The 19,105-nt window shown below is 40.4% G+C and overlaps 2 protein-coding genes across 2 annotated transcripts in view; one reads left to right on the top strand and one right to left on the bottom strand.

The window, feature by feature from the left end:
- Nucleotides 1-2,003: 2,003 nt before the first annotated feature.
- TM2D2 (TM2 domain containing 2) lies at nucleotides 2,004-4,208 on the bottom strand. Its single transcript, XM_053463085.1, has 4 exons — nucleotides 3,985-4,208; nucleotides 3,311-3,398; nucleotides 2,866-2,981; nucleotides 2,004-2,662 (listed from the first exon to the last, which is right to left on the bottom strand). Exons 1-4 carry the CDS (start codon nucleotides 4,161-4,163, stop codon nucleotides 2,449-2,451), a joined length of 597 nt encoding a protein of 198 aa, XP_053319060.1. The 5' UTR covers nucleotides 4,164-4,208; the 3' UTR covers nucleotides 2,004-2,448.
- Nucleotides 4,209-6,505: 2,297 nt separating this feature from the next.
- The window catches only part of ADAM9 (ADAM metallopeptidase domain 9), a 49,246-nt gene continuing 36,646 nt past the window's right edge, over nucleotides 6,506-19,105 (top strand). Inside the window, exon 1 of the mRNA XM_053463036.1 lies at nucleotides 6,506-6,713. Coding sequence (XP_053319011.1) covers nucleotides 6,626-6,713 — 88 coding nt within the window. The 5' untranslated portion in view covers nucleotides 6,506-6,625. The remainder of the gene's footprint in view (nucleotides 6,714-19,105) is intronic.

The following is a 19,105-nucleotide window of genomic DNA, read 5'->3' as shown; positions in this document are numbered from 1 at the left end:
TCTGATGCAGTTTTTAGATTTGATATTTCAAAGATGTGCTACGCTGTAACAAGTGAAATTTTACTTGTATTAGTGTGTGATTTTTCTATGTATTTTCATATATATATATATAACGTTTTAACTACCGTGTATTATTATGCAATTACATTTTACTAATACAGTTGTGTTTTTGCCAAAATAATGGATGATGTCATCAACTCTCTTGATCAATACAAACAGCTGCAACCATTGTGTATGATCGAAGGTGGAAAGTCCGCATATATGAGACATTGTAACATATATATATTTTTATTTTTTGTTGCATCACAGAGGTGCTTGGCAGAAGACTGCCCTAGGAGGGTTGCGATCCTTCCCTATTAAGTGTGCGAATATGCATTTGATGTTACTGATGGGATAGTTTATTCTCAGAAGTCATGACTGGGATACAAAAAACATAAAGACATGTCTCATAATCCATGGGTGGATAAAGGATGAGCCAGGTGTACAGCATTCCAATACCTTTCCAGAAAGCCACACAATATTGATTGCTTTCTGTGTTGCTTTCATTAAGCTGGTTGCACATTCTCTTTTACTGTTAAATAACTTTTAGGGCTAACACCACCCTATGTTTAAGCACACAAATATCCACACATCATCAAATATCGTTGGCTATTTTCTGTCACATTATAAAGTAGGATTGAAATTTGGTTGTAGTGGTCCGGGTCCTGTGACATATCCAAACCCTGAGGATTTGATGCCTGCCATGTTTGCACAAGACCAAATGAAGTCTCTATGTCCACAATAGCCATGCAACGATCAGCCATAACATTATAACCACCAGCCGTGACCCGAGGCATGATCTTCACTAGACCTCTGAAGGTGTGCTGTGGTATTTGCACCAAGATGTTAGTGGCAGATCCTTTCAGTCCTTTAAACCGTGAGGCGCAGCCTCTACGGATGCCTCCTGGTGCCATGTGTTCTCCAGGAAAGCAACGCACCCAGCCATCCACGTGATGTAAAAGAAAACGGGATCCATCAGACCAGCCACCTTCTTCCGCTGCTCCTTGGTCCGGTTCTTATGCCCACATGCCCATCGTAGGCTCTTTCGGCAGTGGACATGGGTCAGCATGGGCACCCTGACTGGTCTGGGGCTATGTAGCCGCATACGCAACAAACCGCGATGCAATGTGTGTTCTGACACCTTTCTATCAACACTTGTTTTCAGCAATTTGAGCTACAGTAGCTCTTCTATTGGGCCAGACTTCTCCCCTCCTGCATCAATGAGCCTTGGCCGCCCCAAGACCCTGTCGCTGGTTCACCCTTTTTCCTTCGTTGGACCACTTTTGAAAGGTACTGACCACTGCAGACCGGGAACCCCCCACAAGAGCTGCAGTTTTGGAGATGCTCTGACTCGCCTAGCCATCACAACTTGCGCCTTGTCAAAATCACACAGATCATTACACTGCCCATTTTGCCTGCTTCTAACTCATCAACTTTGAGGACAAAATGGTCACTTGCTGCCTTATATATCCCACCCCCTGAAAGGTGCCATGATAACAAGATTATCAGTGTTATTCACTTTGCCTATCAGCAGTCATTATAGTATGGCTGATCACTATCTCTAACATTGAAACTTATGTTGTGTCCCACCCATGCAATAAACATCTGCACTGAAGATGATGGCGTAAGAGAATTGGTCTTCTAGTAATCTTAACCACACAAAGAAACAAAAACAAGAAAACTATTAATTAGACAACAAAACTCTCGTATGAGACACACTGGAATTCCAATAAAGAACAATAGAATTAACCCAAAACTACCCATTGTGTTACACAAAAACAGGCACCGATAGGTTGTTGGCATAAAAGGTGTAAAACATCTGCAAAGGTTTACTTACTTCACATAGTAGATATTACAATTACTACTTTGTCTATATGTAATGGCACTTTCAAACTCACCAATACATAAGCGAAATACGGGTCGTGTCACAGACTATAATGATGAAAAGAATACGAGAAGAGAGAGAAGTTCCTGGGAATTTAATATGCTTACATCCATTTATGAGTCTGTATGTCAGATGAAGAACACAATCTCACTAGAACATAAATTATGGATACGTTTATTATATTTATAATACAGCATTAACATTCCAAATATTTACATAACTTTATGTTACAAAGAGTAGACTATCCAACTCATTCACATGCCCTCAGTGTCGCTTTACACATGGCTGATAATCCAAAACAATCCTTTAGTGAGCTGGATAATAATAGTCTTAATTTACAATGAACTTAAAAGGACCAAAAAGGCAGCTGCAACTACGTACATCTTTGGCACTGATGTCACCAAGTACATAGGGAAAGACAGAAATTCCCTGACAGCAGGCACGGTCCTTTGGTTCCTGAGTCCCATACTGTTGTGCATCACAGATCCATGATCATGTGGTAATACTGTCCTCTCATGGATCAATCAGTAGATAGTGCACCAGTTGCTGTTATCACTAGGCATAAGCCCCCCAGTAATTAGCAGAATGAGGTCCACAAACCACCAAATGCCTAGACCCCCCAAGGTAAGCAGCTTGCCCACTGCTGTGCCTGTGTGCCCCAGGCAGAATCGGTCGACCCCAAAGCAGCCCAGAAAGAACGAGTAGAGCAGTGTGGTGATGAAGTAGTGACCAGTGTATCTGTGGAGAGACAGCGAACATAAACATGGTATAAACAGCCACTCAAAGCGGATCAGGCACCCCCCCCCCAAAATATGACTTTTCTAAATGCCATGAAGACAAATGACATTTTAGGTTTATGAACCAAACGCCTCCATCCATATTGCCATACTAACAATTTCCATCTCACGGACCTCTTCTTGTTTTTATATCAGATGACCTACTTGATACACGGTTTGCTCCCTCGAAGAAAGCTGCGGGGTCCAGCACATTCTATGCCGTCAAGGGCTCGGCAGATCACCTTTGTATGTTCTACATCATCATATGCCTGCCCTCCAACCTGCAAAGAATAAAATCGGACTGAAGAAAATCGATCACAAAATAATAATACTAAATTCTTATTATTTATTGTTTTATATGGCACCATCAAATTCCGTAGCGTTGTACAATGGGTAGACAGGACATAACAAGCAGTATGTAACATAACAAATTGACTAACAGAGACAACAGGTGAGGAGGGCCCTGTGTGTTCTAGGTAAAATTACAAAGTTGTACTTCAAATTATGTTATGGTTTCCAACATTTTAGCTTCACTTTCTATTATGTAGCTATAACATTGTGTCATATTGTAAGAAATGACATAAAAATGACACCTTTTAAAGACATTCACCTTTGAACATCCATATCCAAGATCTTGTTGAGCTGACAAATTTCCTGAGTGGTCAACAGGATCATCACATTCTACAAATTCTTCAGGTCTGGAAAAAAAAAAGATGGGACATATTACATTTATTATAAGGAATATATTCTAAAGCGTAAGCAACACGTAGAGAAACACATATGTATTTAAAAAAAACTACGTAATATATATATATAATTTTACAATAGAAACCTAGATTTTCAATTTGTTTTTATCTACTACACAGACAATAAAATAATTTCTTGGGCAGCAATTACCCCAAAATACTATATAATATATAAAAGGCAAAGTAAAGTGCCCATAGTTGAAATAAAGAATTGTGTGTATTATTTACGTGCATTGGCGCTTAATACGCCATTGTGTCAAACAAACAGGCGCAGGCAATGCCCTGCACTCCAGATACAATTATCATAATTATACATTGGTTTATATAGCACCATCATATTCAGTAGCGCTGTATAAATCAATATATATTAATCATTAAGGCTTAACAATACAGAAATTGTATATACAGTAGCTACAGATGAGCATGATGAGAGCTGTACCTCTGTATATATATATATATATATATATATATATATATATATATATATATATAATAAAAAATAAACAGCTACTACATAGCAGGATCAGACAGCACTCACAGGAACTCGCAAAGTACCAGGGGTCCCCAGGCGTCCCTAGGAATGGTGACAGAGCTGGTGTTCGGCTCGGGGGTAGCCACCGGAACGGTATAGTTCTGCGAGGCTATCAGAGAGAAGGTAAGGAGCAATCCCTGTCCACCCAGGAGCAAATACCCAAAGGGCAACCCCAGCCACCCCATCTTCCTCCCGCTCCGGTAAGCAGAACGACGTTGCGCATGGCTTCTTCCGCCAGTACCCCAAACCGACCAATCGCTTTACAGGATGTGACGCGAGCGCGAATCAAAGCATAGATGCGCGTACGTTGCGGCATGAGAGAACATCCGCTCAGGACGACTGACCAATGGGAGACGCGTGAGACGTCACCTATGATTCCGCCAATGAATAGGATCCCCTCTGACACTGGCGGGTGAAGCGGAGGCCTAGGCTTGTGTCAGTGCTGGATTTCGGTCTCCATGGTGATGAGGAGGTTTATGTCTTCTTAACAGGCTTACTTTTAAATGTAGGTTTCGTAAAGAAGCACATCATATTCCTGTCAAGTGTCCCTGTTAAAGAGAGCCAGTCCCTCTTTGAGATCCAGTTCCCCCGGTTTCTCCTTCCACCCCCCCATGTGCCTGTTTTATAATTGTGCACATTTATCATGCTGTTTGCTGCCCTAAAAACCACAATAATGTGTACGAGAAATACAGAATCTTCTAAATGCCAAAATCAGTATAAACAACCCGCAATATGCCACAGTCGCGTAAAAAAGCCTTAAAAACCCTGCCCCCCCCCTTCTAACAACACATCCTTAAGCACAGGCGCCTTTCTTCGGTTATTTTAAACGTAGGGTTTACACATTATTACGCTCCAAACGGTTGCAGCTTTAACGAGCGTGTCTTTATCTCAGTTTTCCAGAATAATGTACGTAGAAGTAAGATAAGAATGAATGAATGGAAGTCGCAACCAAGCGATCACGCATTTAGAATGATGGAGGAAATAACGTACACGTAATGGAGTTGGAGATTAATACATACGTATTCTCCAGCTTTGTTTAATCTGCGGCTGTGTGCAAATGCGCCATCTTTTAAAAGGGCGCAGGTTGGCGTTCAAATAATAGTACGGCTGTGTTTGATTCCAAAGGATTATTATTCATTTTAAGGTACGATTCACGGTCAGTTTGCGCAACGCCAAAGAAGAAGCGATCCTACGTACTCACCTTAAAGACCATAGCTGCCATCTGTCTGCTGGTTCTCTGTCTTACATGATATCCAGTAGATACGATAAATATAGGGGCGCATGTGGGATAAAAACGAAACAAGTAACAGTGTAATATTGTCAAAAAATAAATGATATAAATGTGATGTGAATGAGCTCACAAACACAGCCGATGCACCAAATGGTGCAATATCTTCCTGCAGCTGTTAAAAAAAGCAACGAAATGCACTTACAAGATCGCAGGTGTAGACAAAGCACTTCGATTTAAAAGTCTGGAGGTGGAGGGAAATAAATCCCAAACTCTTCTCAACGCGTTTCGCCTTACCGGCTTCCTCAGGAGAAAATAACGAGTAACACTGAGAGGAGTGTATATTGGGTTGCTGCAGTGTTATTTTGTGGGAAGTATTTGTTTATTTATTTATTTATACACTTTATTTGGATCAAGACACGTGAATGGTGGTTTTTTTTTTTACCTATTTTTGGTTTACATGATATCCAATCAAACAAATGGCTGCTGGTGCTGATATTAATGCTATTCACAACAGTAACAATATTCTGTTTTTTTTTTATTTATGTTTATATATATATATATATATATATATATGTTTATAGGTGAATTTATTTTTGAAAAGTATATTTTTATATTATATGTGTAATAATGCATACCAACAAAGTATGGGATTGGATTGGATTGAATTCAAATCCTATGTTTCAGCTTCTGGCACATATAAACCAGCATTCTACACAGGGGAAAATCCGTGAACAATGTAAATTAGTGACTCACTGGCAGTTTAAATTGTTTCTACAGATTAACTGAAATATAACCTGAACTAATTGTGACATAACGTTCACAACTCTCGTTTATAGCCATTTAGGGTTATGATCGCAGTTAGCCGAACCTCCGCTAGGTGCCGCTGCCGCATTCATTTACTGGGAATGACAATCCCTAAGCCATGTATTTGTTTAGGAAAGAACCGGTGCGCGCATGCGCAGTGAGCGCAGCGAGGTCAGGCAGTGATCAGCTGAGCCGAGTGCGGTGTATGCACTTCTTTGAGAGCCGGAGGCGGGACGGGGATCATCCCGGGAGGGGGTTGGTTGAGGATCTGATCCAGCAACGAGGAAATACAGGCTGGTTACCGAGGTGTTACTCCAGGGTGCCTGCTCAATGTCTTTGAAGGGTCCAGGGAAGCATGTTGGGGGGGTTAATTGTTGTGGATGTGTAGCTTTATGAGTATTGGGGGGCACTGAAGCCTGTGATAATTGTTAGGGGTACCAGAGATTTACCTGGCTCAGGTAGCATACAAGACTGCAATACCCCGAGATCTTGTTTACAGAAGCGGTGTGAGTGGATTTTTGGGCTTGGGCACCTATTTTTGATTGGGGGTAACGCGATCCTGGCAGCTGAGAATCGGGGATTAATGCTGCTGTTGGCATACAGAAGATCCACATGAATTTACCCCCCATGGCTGGTACTTGTCTACATCTCGCCCTATACGTGGGGTCATGGCTGGTACTTCTCTGCTCGGCTGCCCAAGGTAAGGGATATTTCTCTCTTTTGATATAATAAAGCTGTGTTGCCTTAGGTTAGTTACACTCCTGACTTAGTTATTACTGTTAACGCGCTACCCATGTACCCACACAGACACATACTCACATCATGTGTACACAAGTCCCGGGAATCTACGGGGAAGTTTTGTGTTATGGTATTTAACAGTTTTAATTACAAACAAGTAATGGCTACATTGTGTATATTGCGGTGTACGACAGACTCGGGTGTATTTGTTTGTTGTCTTTGGTTGTTATTATTTGTAACAGAGATTACCAAAAGTTGACTAAATTCTTACAATTAAATCCGGGGGGGCTTTTTATGCGATTCCAACAAGTTCTATTGAATTTGGCGGTAGACGCGATTGTCTGGTCTGCCCGGTTTTTCCTGATGTAAAGACTCAAACCTTGATCGGTTGCAGGTCTTGCCTTAGGTTCAGTAGCCGTAAGCCTATCCCTTCCGTGTTTTAAATCCTTCACTAGCTAAACATCTACCATTTCTGCTGGGAGGCTGTTCTACTTATCTACAATACAAGCAGGAAGAATAAACTATTTTTGGCAAAGAAGCATCATCACAAAATAACATCGATCTGTTTGAGATTTTTTTTTAAAAAAAAGTTTAGAAAAAGCTTCTCTTTTCACATTAATATTGATGCGGTTAACTTTGAAGGTTCCGTTGAATAAAAACCATTCGCTGATGGTGATTTTTGCAATGTCATTCCCGCTTCAACTTTAAAAATAACTTTGGTTCCTCCGATAGAAGCCAAAACCAGTTGTTCGTTTTACCTTTTAAATTTTCCAAAAAAAAGTTAAAGCTGCTGAGATCCCCTATTTTCTGTAGCTGTCCGACTGATGGTGTCGCTCGCTGATGATGTCATTTCTTAGCTCGGCCAATCACTTTAGGCCAGGGTCCAATGGCGGGATCTTCACTGTCTTGTAACTTCTAAAGTGCAAGCTACCTTTTCAAACTTTTGGAGGGCATTAAATAAAAGTATTTCTAATTTATTGGCACTTAAGTTCCTTTAGAAATATAGTTCATTGTCACAATTAGGAGGGATTAAGGGGGGAGGGGGCTATGGGCCAAAGGCTAAATTAGGGGACAGACCACCAGAAACTGGGGTATCTTACGAGCGGTAAATCTTTAAGGAAGGAAGCTGTTCAGCTGTATGTATTGATACATAGGGGCACGAGCTGGCCACCATGGACCTTAAGTGGAACCAGTGCTGGACAACCTATGGCACAGAACGTTCCAGAATTGAGATAGGGATCAGCCACATGGGAGGGCTCTGGTGTTTAAATGGCAGCAGCATCTGGCCAAAATACCATGAATATCGTAATGAATATTATCGGCCACTGGAGTTCCAGAACATCTATGTGTTGTCTTGTCAAGTATCTCCTAAATCGAGGTTGCTTTGTTCTGGTCAGACAGAGCGCTGACGGCGCCGATGAGGAAATGAAGACTGTGTCTAATTATTATGATTTGTTTGTTTTATGCATGTTACGAAACATTAAACCGTTTGAACCGGGATGCCATTATTGCGATCGTAAAGTCAAGTCTCCAGTAGGGGTTTTTCGGTGTATTCGCCCCCTTGGCCCCTTTCATTTGGATGATTTGGGTCACTTTTCTGTATCTGGTCACAGTGGAACGTTCTGCAGCCCCCTGGATTCTTTCTATGGTTATAGAGGACCTCTGTAAAGCAAACCATGCTTGCTTCCCCGATCCCTGTCTTCTAGGTAAATGGGCGATGTGCCAATGACATTTGGGTTTATTCACTAAAGAGCGAGTTGGCAGGAGACAACTCACTGACCTCCTTACTCATTATGGAGGTCCAACCCCAGTAAGCTTCTCCAAGAGGAGTTTGGATGGCCCTGCGTAATGCATGCTTAAGTTGGCGAGAGTTCCTGGCCCTACTCAGCCTTCTTCTCAGAGAAATTTTGCCAATGTATGCAAAATCAAGAGAGTTGAAAAACATGACTTTCCTGCCTTAGTAGATAAACCCCAAGGTATCCTGCTAGACAGGTTAATATGCCAGTGAATGGAGAGGCAGCTCTGCAGAACGCTTCATATAAAAACACTCTGAACGGCACATGGAGGCTAACGGGACTTTAGTTTTTTAGGACATGACTACAAAAACACACACACGTATACGTATACACATGCATATATACACGTCCTATACACACACACCCGTATACACACACACAATTACGTCTGCTAGCCCCAGGGCTGAAACCTGGTTGTGTCCAGTAGCCCTATATGTGCCGCAACCCCTCCTGGAAATGCCTTTGAACAATTAGAAAAATGTGGCCCCACAAGGACGGCGTGCAACACCCTATCGATCATTTCAGACTGGAAGTAACACTGGAGTCTATTATTCTATGACTAATGGAATTAACACGAACAACAGCCTGCCAAGAAACAGCCTGCAATAGGTTTATAGAAACGTTCTGTTTTTTTTATTAATAATAATCGGCCTAAGAGTTAACAATGTGCTCTGTTTGCTGACTTGGAAATCACTTGCCCTGTAGCGTTAGTCTGGGTCTGCAGAGTCAGAAGGTGAAAGGCAGGTGTTGTGTCTTAAATCTAAAGTCCTGATTAATTCACTTAAATGACCGTATATATTATACAACGTCTGGAGATGGAGATTCACACTCACTGGGCTCTTTCATAAACAATGCTTTATTCAACAGATAAGTAGAATCAGCGTTTCACGGTCCTTATATATATATATATGTGTGTGTGTGTGTGTGTATGTATGTGTATGTGTATATATATATATATATATATATATATATATATATATATAATATATAAAAATAAATCTTGGTATTGTTCATTTAAAAATGGCAGCCTGTGGCATAGCCAGCATGAAGTTCTCTTTCTTCTCCCTTACCAAGGCTGCTTGAACAAAACATTAGGTGAAAGGTATGTTAATGCCTTCAAAAATTCATGCCGATCCTGAGAAAAAGAAGTTATTTTTTCTGAACAGAGCTGTGTGCTGGTCATTGTACAGAATGGATATCCAGCAGTAATCACTCCTAAAAATGTAGCCAACAAACATTCTATGAAAAGCACCCGCAGCGCTGAAATAGCTTCCTGCTTGCAGTACAACATATCTTCAAAGTGCATGTACAATAAAGTGTTATATACATACAAAGTGCAATAAAACGAAGATAATGTATCTCGGTACGTTAGGTCAAAGTGCTTTACATATATATATCTATATATCCTTCACAAATGCATAGTAAATATACTAGACACTTATAGGAGAACTCCCATCAATAATTTACCAGTATCTCATTAAACATACCTTTTCAAAAGACTGTGCTGTTTTTTATTTGGTAAAATGGTTTTTGTATCGTAAAGTTTTCAGGCATTTGTATGACTTCTCGCTCTGTTATCTGAGACCAATGAACTAACGATGACAAACACCCCGGCTCCTTATCATATTGCATCGTACTTCACATTAGAACGGCTCAATCGTAAAACAAAAAAAAAAGCTGGCCGCCCGGATTAATGAAAGTCCATAGAGGAATGGATTTTATTAATGTCGCCGTAAAGAATAAGCTCAGTGTGGTGTTGAGCACGAAAGTCATCCGAAACATCACATGACCGACAACAATGGCTGCCTCGGGGTGTGCAGATGAAGGAACGAAATGAGATAAAACAGGTTTTTGACAATGTCGAACTACGTTACTGGGGTTTATGCTGAAGAGGAGAAATAACTTTTCCATGGGTTATCACCTTTACGTTTTTTTCCTTCAAAACAGGAATGCTGGATTCACTGCGGAATTCGCACAAAAAAGTAAAATTATTGTGCTCCAGGGAAAATTGTGTGGAAACAAAGCAAAAGGAAAATCCCATCGTGCCCCCATACTCTCACTATAGTTGTGGTTTCAACTTTGTAAAGGTGACTTTCAAGAACTCTTGCTGACTTAAGTATGCATTATTCAGGGCCATTCAAGCTATTCTTGGATACAGTGAATAGCATTATACTAGGAACTTGCGGGATGCGGCCAGGACTGCCCACTGATGTCGGTGAGCAGTCCGGTTGACATTGCGCGAAACACCCCATTTAAAGTGAGAATTGGCGAAGAGGGGGACGTGTCAAGACCCTGTTACCCGGAAGGACTCAAGTGTTGACCCAGAGAACCAGATAAGCAGCGCTTATCCCATAGTTCTCCTTTGATGATAATATGTACATGGATCTCACTGTTAGGAGCAGTTACTCCTGGTGTCCGACATATCCAGTAAAAGGAGGATTCACAGGTTTCATCAAAAGGCATATCGGGGAGGTAGAGTGGCATATAAGGGGGTATAAGGCATATCAGGGGGGGCAGAATGGCAAATAGGGGGGTAAAAGGCATATCTGAGGGCAGAGTGGCATATAGGGGAGTATAAGGCATAACTGGGGGCGGTTGGCAAATACAAGGAAATGAAAAATGCATTTTTCTCAATCATAGTGTTCATTAAATATTATGTTTACGTAAAACTTTTTTCTTATAGGGTAGTCCTATATTCAAGCGTTTTTCTTTTTTTCCCTAAATGAATATTCACATTTTGGGGGGTCATCTTATAATCAAGCAAATTCAGTATACCGGTATATAAAATAGGAACAACTAGTCAAGGTGTCATATATTGTATAAAAGAATCAACGCTGGAAGGCAGGCGAATAACATTGAAACAAATAGAACAAATGAAGCTGGGTGTGGAATAAAAGTTAGTCATTAAGACTGTATAATAAATGCTTACAGTCCATAGTGTAACATAAGCAATGGGGTGGTCTCTCTATAGATCATATAGATAAAAGGATCAAGGGGAATAAAGAGTTTAGCATGTTTAATACATGCTCTGAAACAAACTAACCATGAGCTTTGTATGTATTATAAATGGCATCACAGCTTCTTTCTGTGGTTCTTCATTGCATTTTCAAGCTTGAAGCCTGGTCGCTACGAGTTGTCATCATATCATATGACTGGGAACTGCTGGCGTTGATGTTCAAAGGTCTGACTCAGTTTTGAGGGCGACCTCTCAAAGTCGGCACAAAGCAATGCACTTCCTGCAGGACGTTCCATGCGATAGTTATGATCCGCAAGGATTAGGGTTTTCCAGAACCGCATAGATCTTCCGAAGGCTCAAAGTTGTTGAACGCAATGCCATATACAGTAATTTAGTTTATCATCGAAGAAAAGTGGATTTTTTATTTAATTTTGTGCCACCAAGCTTTGTATGTCTCCAGACCTTTAGGCGTACCAGGGAACTTCCCATGTGTTGGTCCCACTCTGTCTCTTGCTCCATATTCATACCTGGGAATTTTTTGGCTCCGGCTCAGTTCAGGGAACACTCTGGGTTTTCCTGGTCATTCTTTGGAAACTGCTTAGTAAAGCGCCTAGTTAACAGTTTACCTACCATACGTTTTATTTAAGGATATCCCAAAACCCTAGCAGCTTCACGACCCTCTGACGGATTTTGATGATCTCCAGTTTCCTTTTTCCTGTTCTCTTCCGTCTAGTGAGTTATAGAGGAACTCTCTATTTTTGCTAGAAAAGGGGCAAATTGTTTTATGAAAAGGAAACCACACAATTATTACTGAGTTCTTGATGTGGGAGTAGATAGAGGTCTACCTGTGATAGATAGAGGTCTACCTGTGATAGACAGAGGTCTACCTGTGATAGATAGAGGTCTACCTTTGCTAGATAGCGGTCTACCTTTGCTAGATAGCGGTCTACCTTTGCTAGATAGAGGTCTTCCTTTGATAAAGGTAGACACGGCCACATACCCTTCCCATCGCTAGCCTTACTTACCGGATGCACTTGTGATGAATCCTGCATACTTACAGCCACGTCTGCAACTTTTGCCCTGCCATGGAGACATGATCTTTACGCCATCTGGACTGTCCCAAATTGTTATGTAAATTCTATGTCATTCATGTAAGATTTTTATAGCTCTTAGAATTATCTTTTGTGTGCTTTGGTTGCACCCTCAACAGGATTTACAGTCAATGGTTAGGTTTCTTCACTGGATACACAATGGTGTATAAATAAATCACCTACTTGAACAAATATGAGTATTGTCCTTCGCAGTATGCTTTGTTTTGTCCGGTACCAGTATGTCGTAATTTATCTTAATCTTATCACTGCATATTGTAATTTTAATATTAATAGTTTTCACTGCCCCCATTGACAGGGACAATAGCTTTACTGAATATTCTGGCGCTTTATAAATCTAATGTAATTCAGGATAGCAGCTTAATTGCTTGTTCAGCAACTGCCTGGGTTTGTGCACCGATGGAATGTCTGCTGTTGACAAGCGACAAGCAACAAGCAGCCATTCAATGTATAATTAGAATTTAGTTTTTCTTTCCCCAATTGCATAACATGACATTTTTTCTGTGTTGGACTTGGAACCCATCTGCCATTTTATCGCACAGTCTCCTATTTTGCCTAAATCCATCTGCCGGGACATGGCATCAATTTCTTATTTAGTTACCTTTTATCATTTATCACGCAAAACTTTTGTCCAACAACAGCCATTAATGATTACCGTTAATGCCCCCCTCCCTAAATTGTACAGCATGGTGTAGTTTATTGGCGCTTAATAAATAAAAGGTAATAATAAAACTCTGAAGTTTCTTATAAAGATATTTTAAATCATAATAATAAATGTAAAAATATATATATTAAACAAAAATTGTTTTGATGGGCTTGTTAAATGGACCTTGTCATTGTCGAAGAGAGGCATGTAAAGAAGATTATTGTTTGAATGCCCTTCAAAACCTTTATAGAAAGATTTTGCAAATGTTCTTGAAGAAAGAAACGCTGTGTGCAGAATTAGAGATTTTTCTGCTTGTAAATATGATTAACACTGTTAATATACATATATTTTTTTGTGACATGCAAGGTCTTTGTTATCAGATTATTTTGGAAAAAAAAGAGGAAGTAATAGCTGTAAAAATAAGTGAATAAGTAAAAATAAGTGAATAATTAAAAGTACACCCTGTGGGAAAAATGTTCTTCCAAATTATACTAGCCCCACCCCCCCCCCCTTTTAACCGGCCCACTGAGCAGTGGCGCTACACGGAGCCTGATCGCCCTGTAGTGATTGGCTCCCTGTTATTTGGTGGAAGAGCTGGCGCCCCCTGGACCTGCACCTCAGAGGTGGGGCTATCCCCAGACAGCCATAAATGGGATGGGAGCAAGAGGGTGGGTAGGCATGTCCGAATGCCTCTCCCCTGCCCAGAGAAAAAGCAAGCTCACCCGGAGAGTTTCCGGATATACCGGATTTGCTCGATTATAAGACGACCCTGATTATAAGACGAGGGGTATTTTTCAGAGCATTTGCTCTGGAAAATACCCCTCGTCTTATAATCAGGGTCGTCTTATAATCAGACCTCAAATAGGTCTGATTATGAGACTAAGATCCATATCCCCCGCAGCGATGCAGGGGACCTGGATCCTCCTGTGTTAACCCCCCCAACTTACCGGTGCTTCTGAGTCCCCGGTGCTTAGTCCGGGCTGCGTGTAGAGCTCTACGCGAAACAATCGCGTAGAGCTCTACACGCTTCCCGGACTAAGCACTGGGGACCCAGATGCAGGGGACCTGGATCCTCCTGTGTTAACCCCCGACCCAACTTACCAGTGCTTCTGAGTCCCCGGTGCTTAGTCCGGGCAGCGTGTAGAGCTCTACGCGATTCGCGCGGAGCTCTACATGCTGCCCGGACTAAGCACCTGGGGCTCAGATGCAGGGGACCTGGACCCTTCTGTGTTATGCGCCCCCCCCAACTCAGAAGCACCGGTAAGTTTGGAGGAGGGAGGGGGGAGTGTTAAATAGGGGGTGTAAGGCATTTCTGGAGGCAGAGTGCTCTGTGAAATGCCTTTTAACCCCTTTAATGCCACTCTGCCTCCTGAAATGCCTTAAACCTCCCTATATGCCACTCTTCCCCATAATATGCCTTTTAACCCTCTAAGTGCCAGAGTGGCATATAAGGTTAAAAGGCATATCATGGGGCACAGTGGCATATAGGGTTAAAAGGCATATCATGGGGCACTGTGGCATTTAGAGGGTTAAAAGGCATATCATGGGGCACAGTAGCATATAGGGGGTATAAGGCACTTCGGGGGCAGATGTGCATAACTGGGGGGCAGGTTGGAAAATAGAAGGAAATAAAACCAAAATATTTTTCTCAAGCATAGCTTTTATTAAAAAAAAGTGTTTAAATGAATTAACATTTACTGGTAAAACTTTTTTCCTATAGGGTCGTCTTATATTCAGGCTTTTTCTTTTTTTCCTAAATTATTATTAAGATTTGGGGGGTCGTCTTATAATCAGGGTCGTCTTATAATCGAGCAAATACGGTATATATTATTGTGATACTATGCCGGCTGGCAGGCTGTTTATGTGTATATCGTGTCTGGTCATTGTGCGTTGCTGCAGAGGATACGGCTATGGCAGTAATTCTCATCTGTTTATATAGGTCATATTGCTTCATGTGAACCAAGTCACAGATTGTTATGGGTCATCCTGTTTCATGCCTTCCTGCATACCAGCTGCATCTATAGACTCCTCGCAGTTAATTAAGCCATGTACTATGTAAACATGACCCTTCCACTACAGTTAAAATCCTCCTACAACATGAAATACATTTTAGGAAGTCTTTTGTCTCTATATAAAATAATCCATGTGTACATTTTAAACAAGATTCACAATACAGAAGAATAAAAACATTTACTGTGTAAACCATGGATTTATTCAGTATAGCAGTGTGACTCTCCTAGTTCCCAAGTAAATAAGCCCATATGGCCGATGTGGATTCCGATGCCTTATGTAGTTTTTTTTTGTTTTGTTTTTATTTATTTATACGAAGTGCAACAAAGTGCATTTATTCTGTTGTTACCTCTCCTGTAGAATCTAATATATATATATATATATATACACACTATATGGGCAAAAAACATTCATAGCAGGAAAAAATACAATTGTGCACATCAAATACATAATTGCTTCTCTTAATACCTTAATCACTTATCAGGTAAAGCCCTGCTTCCCGGGTCAGCTTCTACTTTCTGACCAGCATTACACTAACAGAGACTTTTATAACATTTGCATTCTAAATACATAGACATTAATATATGGTTGGTCTCCCTTTGCAGCTATAACAGCTTCCACTCTTCTGGGAAGGCTTTCCACAAGATGTTGCGTTGTTTCTGTGGGAATCAGTAATGGTGTACTTAGTTTTTCACACGTGGCTTCTCCATTTTGGCTTTATTTTTGTTCAATAATCATGACATGGTGTAAAATGTCACGCATTGTTGTTCACCTAATTTTTAGAACTGCTAAGGAACAGATGATTGTTTTTATGTCCTGTGTGTGTGTGTGTATGTGTATATATATATATATATATATATATATACACACACATACACATACACACAATATCTAAAAAAGACTCAAAGTATGAAATGAAAGGGGGGAAATTACTGGAAGAGCCTTATTCTCCGTACTGGCGCTGAGGCCGAGATAAACTCATGGTTGATCTGAGTATTAGGAGTTGGCAGTATTAGGTGACACGTGCACTTAATTCCCAGATGACATTGTTTAGTTTTGTTACAGCTGCTGTAATTTGTTGTTCAGAGCTCTCCCTCACTGAACGAAATTTACCAGGATGCTCCGAAGTTTGATGTGATGTAGGGGAAGAAAAATAGCAGATTTTTTTAAATGTCAAAAAAAAAGTGTTTTTTTTCCGCTTTTAAACTTTTACAAAAAGTTGTTAAACCAGATTTATAGCGGGGCCTACTTCTTTTTGTAGGCATTTGTACATAATAGGATTCTGAACTCTTTACATTGGTTTAGTCTGGCTGAAAGCGGTATATCGATAGCATCTCAGCAACATTTTTTTATGTAGTCTGATGGGTTCAGGTATTTGGCACATTAAACGCTGGTATGCAACTGGATATGTCAAATGTAATCATAAAAAATGCAGATTGACCTTTTCACTTTAGTTCACAAAAATATGATTCCTGTTTCTTTTATATTTTTTATATAGTCCTATGCCCTATTTGTTTGTTTTTTTGCATAATATAATGTTTTAAGGCCATTTCTATGCGTTCTCGCTCTGTTATCGCAGCCCAATCTGCTAGACAAATGCCTCGACTCCTTATCATACTGCATTGTGGTAAACATTAGAATGACTCATTCTTAATAACCAAATCAGGCATTCTGACTAATAAAGATCTAGAGATAAATTAACTTCATGAAATTTCCATAACGTATCCGCGTGTGAATCCGCTTGAGCATGGAATGTAAAAAAAAAAAAAAAAATAATAATAATAATAAATGTAACATAGGTGCTTAAACTCATTGTGCCCCTTTAACTAGAAATATACATTTATAAGTGTCCCTTCTTGTCCCCAATACAAAGTTCAAATATAAGAAAAAATTGTGTACGGAAAAAAAAAAAAAACAACATTAATTTGGGGAATTATTTTACTCGGGGGATGTTGTTGAACATAAATCATGTTTTTTTAATCAGTGGAAATTCTAAGTGAAAATGCATTTTTTTAAAAAAATTCTAATAAATGACACTCTACCAAAAAAATAATATATATATATATTGTTTGTGTACTATTAACATGGAGAAGGGTAATCATGGTTGAACAAAGACATGCTCAAATGCTCTGGGCACATAGGGAATACTTGCCTCTGCTGCTTGACAGGTAAAGGGGCAATGGGGGTATATATATATATATATATATATATATATGTGTGTGTGTATGTGTATGTGTGTGTGTTTTTTTAATCGTAATACTGAGGCTTTAACAGCTGCATTTTGTAAAATCGGTGAGGCTAGGTAGACTGAGAAGGACAGGTTGGTTGTTTTTTGTAAATACAGACAATGGGGTTTTTATTACGTTGACTGACTTTGTATGTCCGCAGCTGCTGCAACCCACTGAAATATGAGTGAGTTCCAGCCTTGTGTTGTGATAATGCCTGTCTGTCATGTCCTCCGATGCTTTAAAAGAAGATAAGACTAGAATTTATACCTTCCAGTTCATTCCTTAAAGGGGCGCCACTTCTTGAAGGACTTAAAAGTGGCATCCATTAAGCTCCTTGTTTATCGGGGAGGATACACAGAATTCCTGGCCTGTACACGGCCCTGGAAGACTGCAGTGTAGAAAATGAATCACGAGAGAAACATGTTGTAATAGCCAGGGTCTCCTGGCCATGGACCCAAAATGTCAATGTTTTGTTCCCCGAGCCGCTTAGTTATCATTTTTGCCTTATGGCAAGGTGCTCCATCATGCTGGAAAAGGCATTGTTCCTCACCAAACTGTTCTTGGATGGTTGGGGGAGGTTGGTTAACAGAGGAAAACCAATGATTTCAAGCACCACCCTTCTTTTAAAGCTTCCAGTCTGTTATTCTAACTCAGTCAGCAAGTCATTCAAGGTTCTATAATTGTATTGGGTCAATATGACAAAACCATACATCCAACGTTGTACTTGTTAAAGAGGTCCTTCTTCGGTCTTCTGGTATTTTTCAAGCTATGCAACACTGCCGCCAACAGAAGCTGTCTCTCTCAAACCATAGTAGGTTTCACATGTCAAAACACGGACCCCTTTGGAGAAAGGGCCAGCACCTTACCAGTGGCACCTACTTTACCGGTCAGGGGAGATCAGAGGTTCTCCCTATCTGGCACATGATCCCAACTGCCAACAATAGCAGGACAGTGGGACAGTCCAAAAAGTAATATTTGCAAACGATAAATCACTTTTAGGTGGATGAGCCAACATTCAGATCATAAATACATGGAGCATTCTCCCTTGGGAGGATATTATCAAACGCTAGTACATTTCAGAGTTGAACGAAAATGCTCTTTAAACGCGAAGGATTTCTGTCTAAGGTTATGAGCGGAAGAGCTTTATGATGCACGGTCACTTTTTGGCAAAGTGTTTCTTGATGTTTAGTTTTCCACTAGACTCGTGATCCTTTTCCAAAGCATATGCTCTTAAACCCGTCTGCCGTGTTCCAGACAAAAATGAAAATAACCGCTTAAAGTTTCCGTATTTAGGAACGTCTGAAAGGATTACTTGTATGACTGTAATGACTCATGTCTTTTCGGTATAGAAACCTTGACGTGGGCCTGTAACCATCCCACGTTCTACATTTTACACTTCATTCTGCCTTTATAAGCTTGTGGGCTACTATTATATAAAGAAAAATATATAAATATATATTGTGTGTGTGCTAGCTTATCTGTCTATCAGTGTAGAGCCGTTTAAGTGACAGATCTGCTTTAAGACGGTCTCTCAGTCCGTTGGCTTCTGGGATAGTGAGAAAGTAGCCGATCCAGGAATCTATAGAGAGAAAAATGGCACATAAAATAA

The sequence above is a fragment of the Spea bombifrons genome, chromosome 4 (assembly GCF_027358695.1).
Source record: "Spea bombifrons isolate aSpeBom1 chromosome 4, aSpeBom1.2.pri, whole genome shotgun sequence".
Taxonomy (NCBI): Eukaryota; Metazoa; Chordata; class Amphibia; order Anura; family Pelobatidae; genus Spea; species Spea bombifrons.
This window is presented reverse-complemented; position numbering and strand designations above follow the sequence as displayed.

Coding starts and splice junctions, on each gene's coding strand:
- TM2D2 (XM_053463085.1), bottom strand. CDS start 4,163: ATGGGGTGGCTGGGGTTGCCCTTTGGGTATTTGCTCCTGGGTGGACAG. Junction 3,399..3,984: donor CTGGTACTTTGCGAGTTCCT/GTGAGTGCTGTC, acceptor TTTTTTTTCCAG/ACCTGAAGAATTTGTAGAAT. Junction 2,982..3,310: donor TTGGATATGGATGTTCAAAG/GTGAATGTCTTT, acceptor TATTCTTTGCAG/GTTGGAGGGCAGGCATATGA.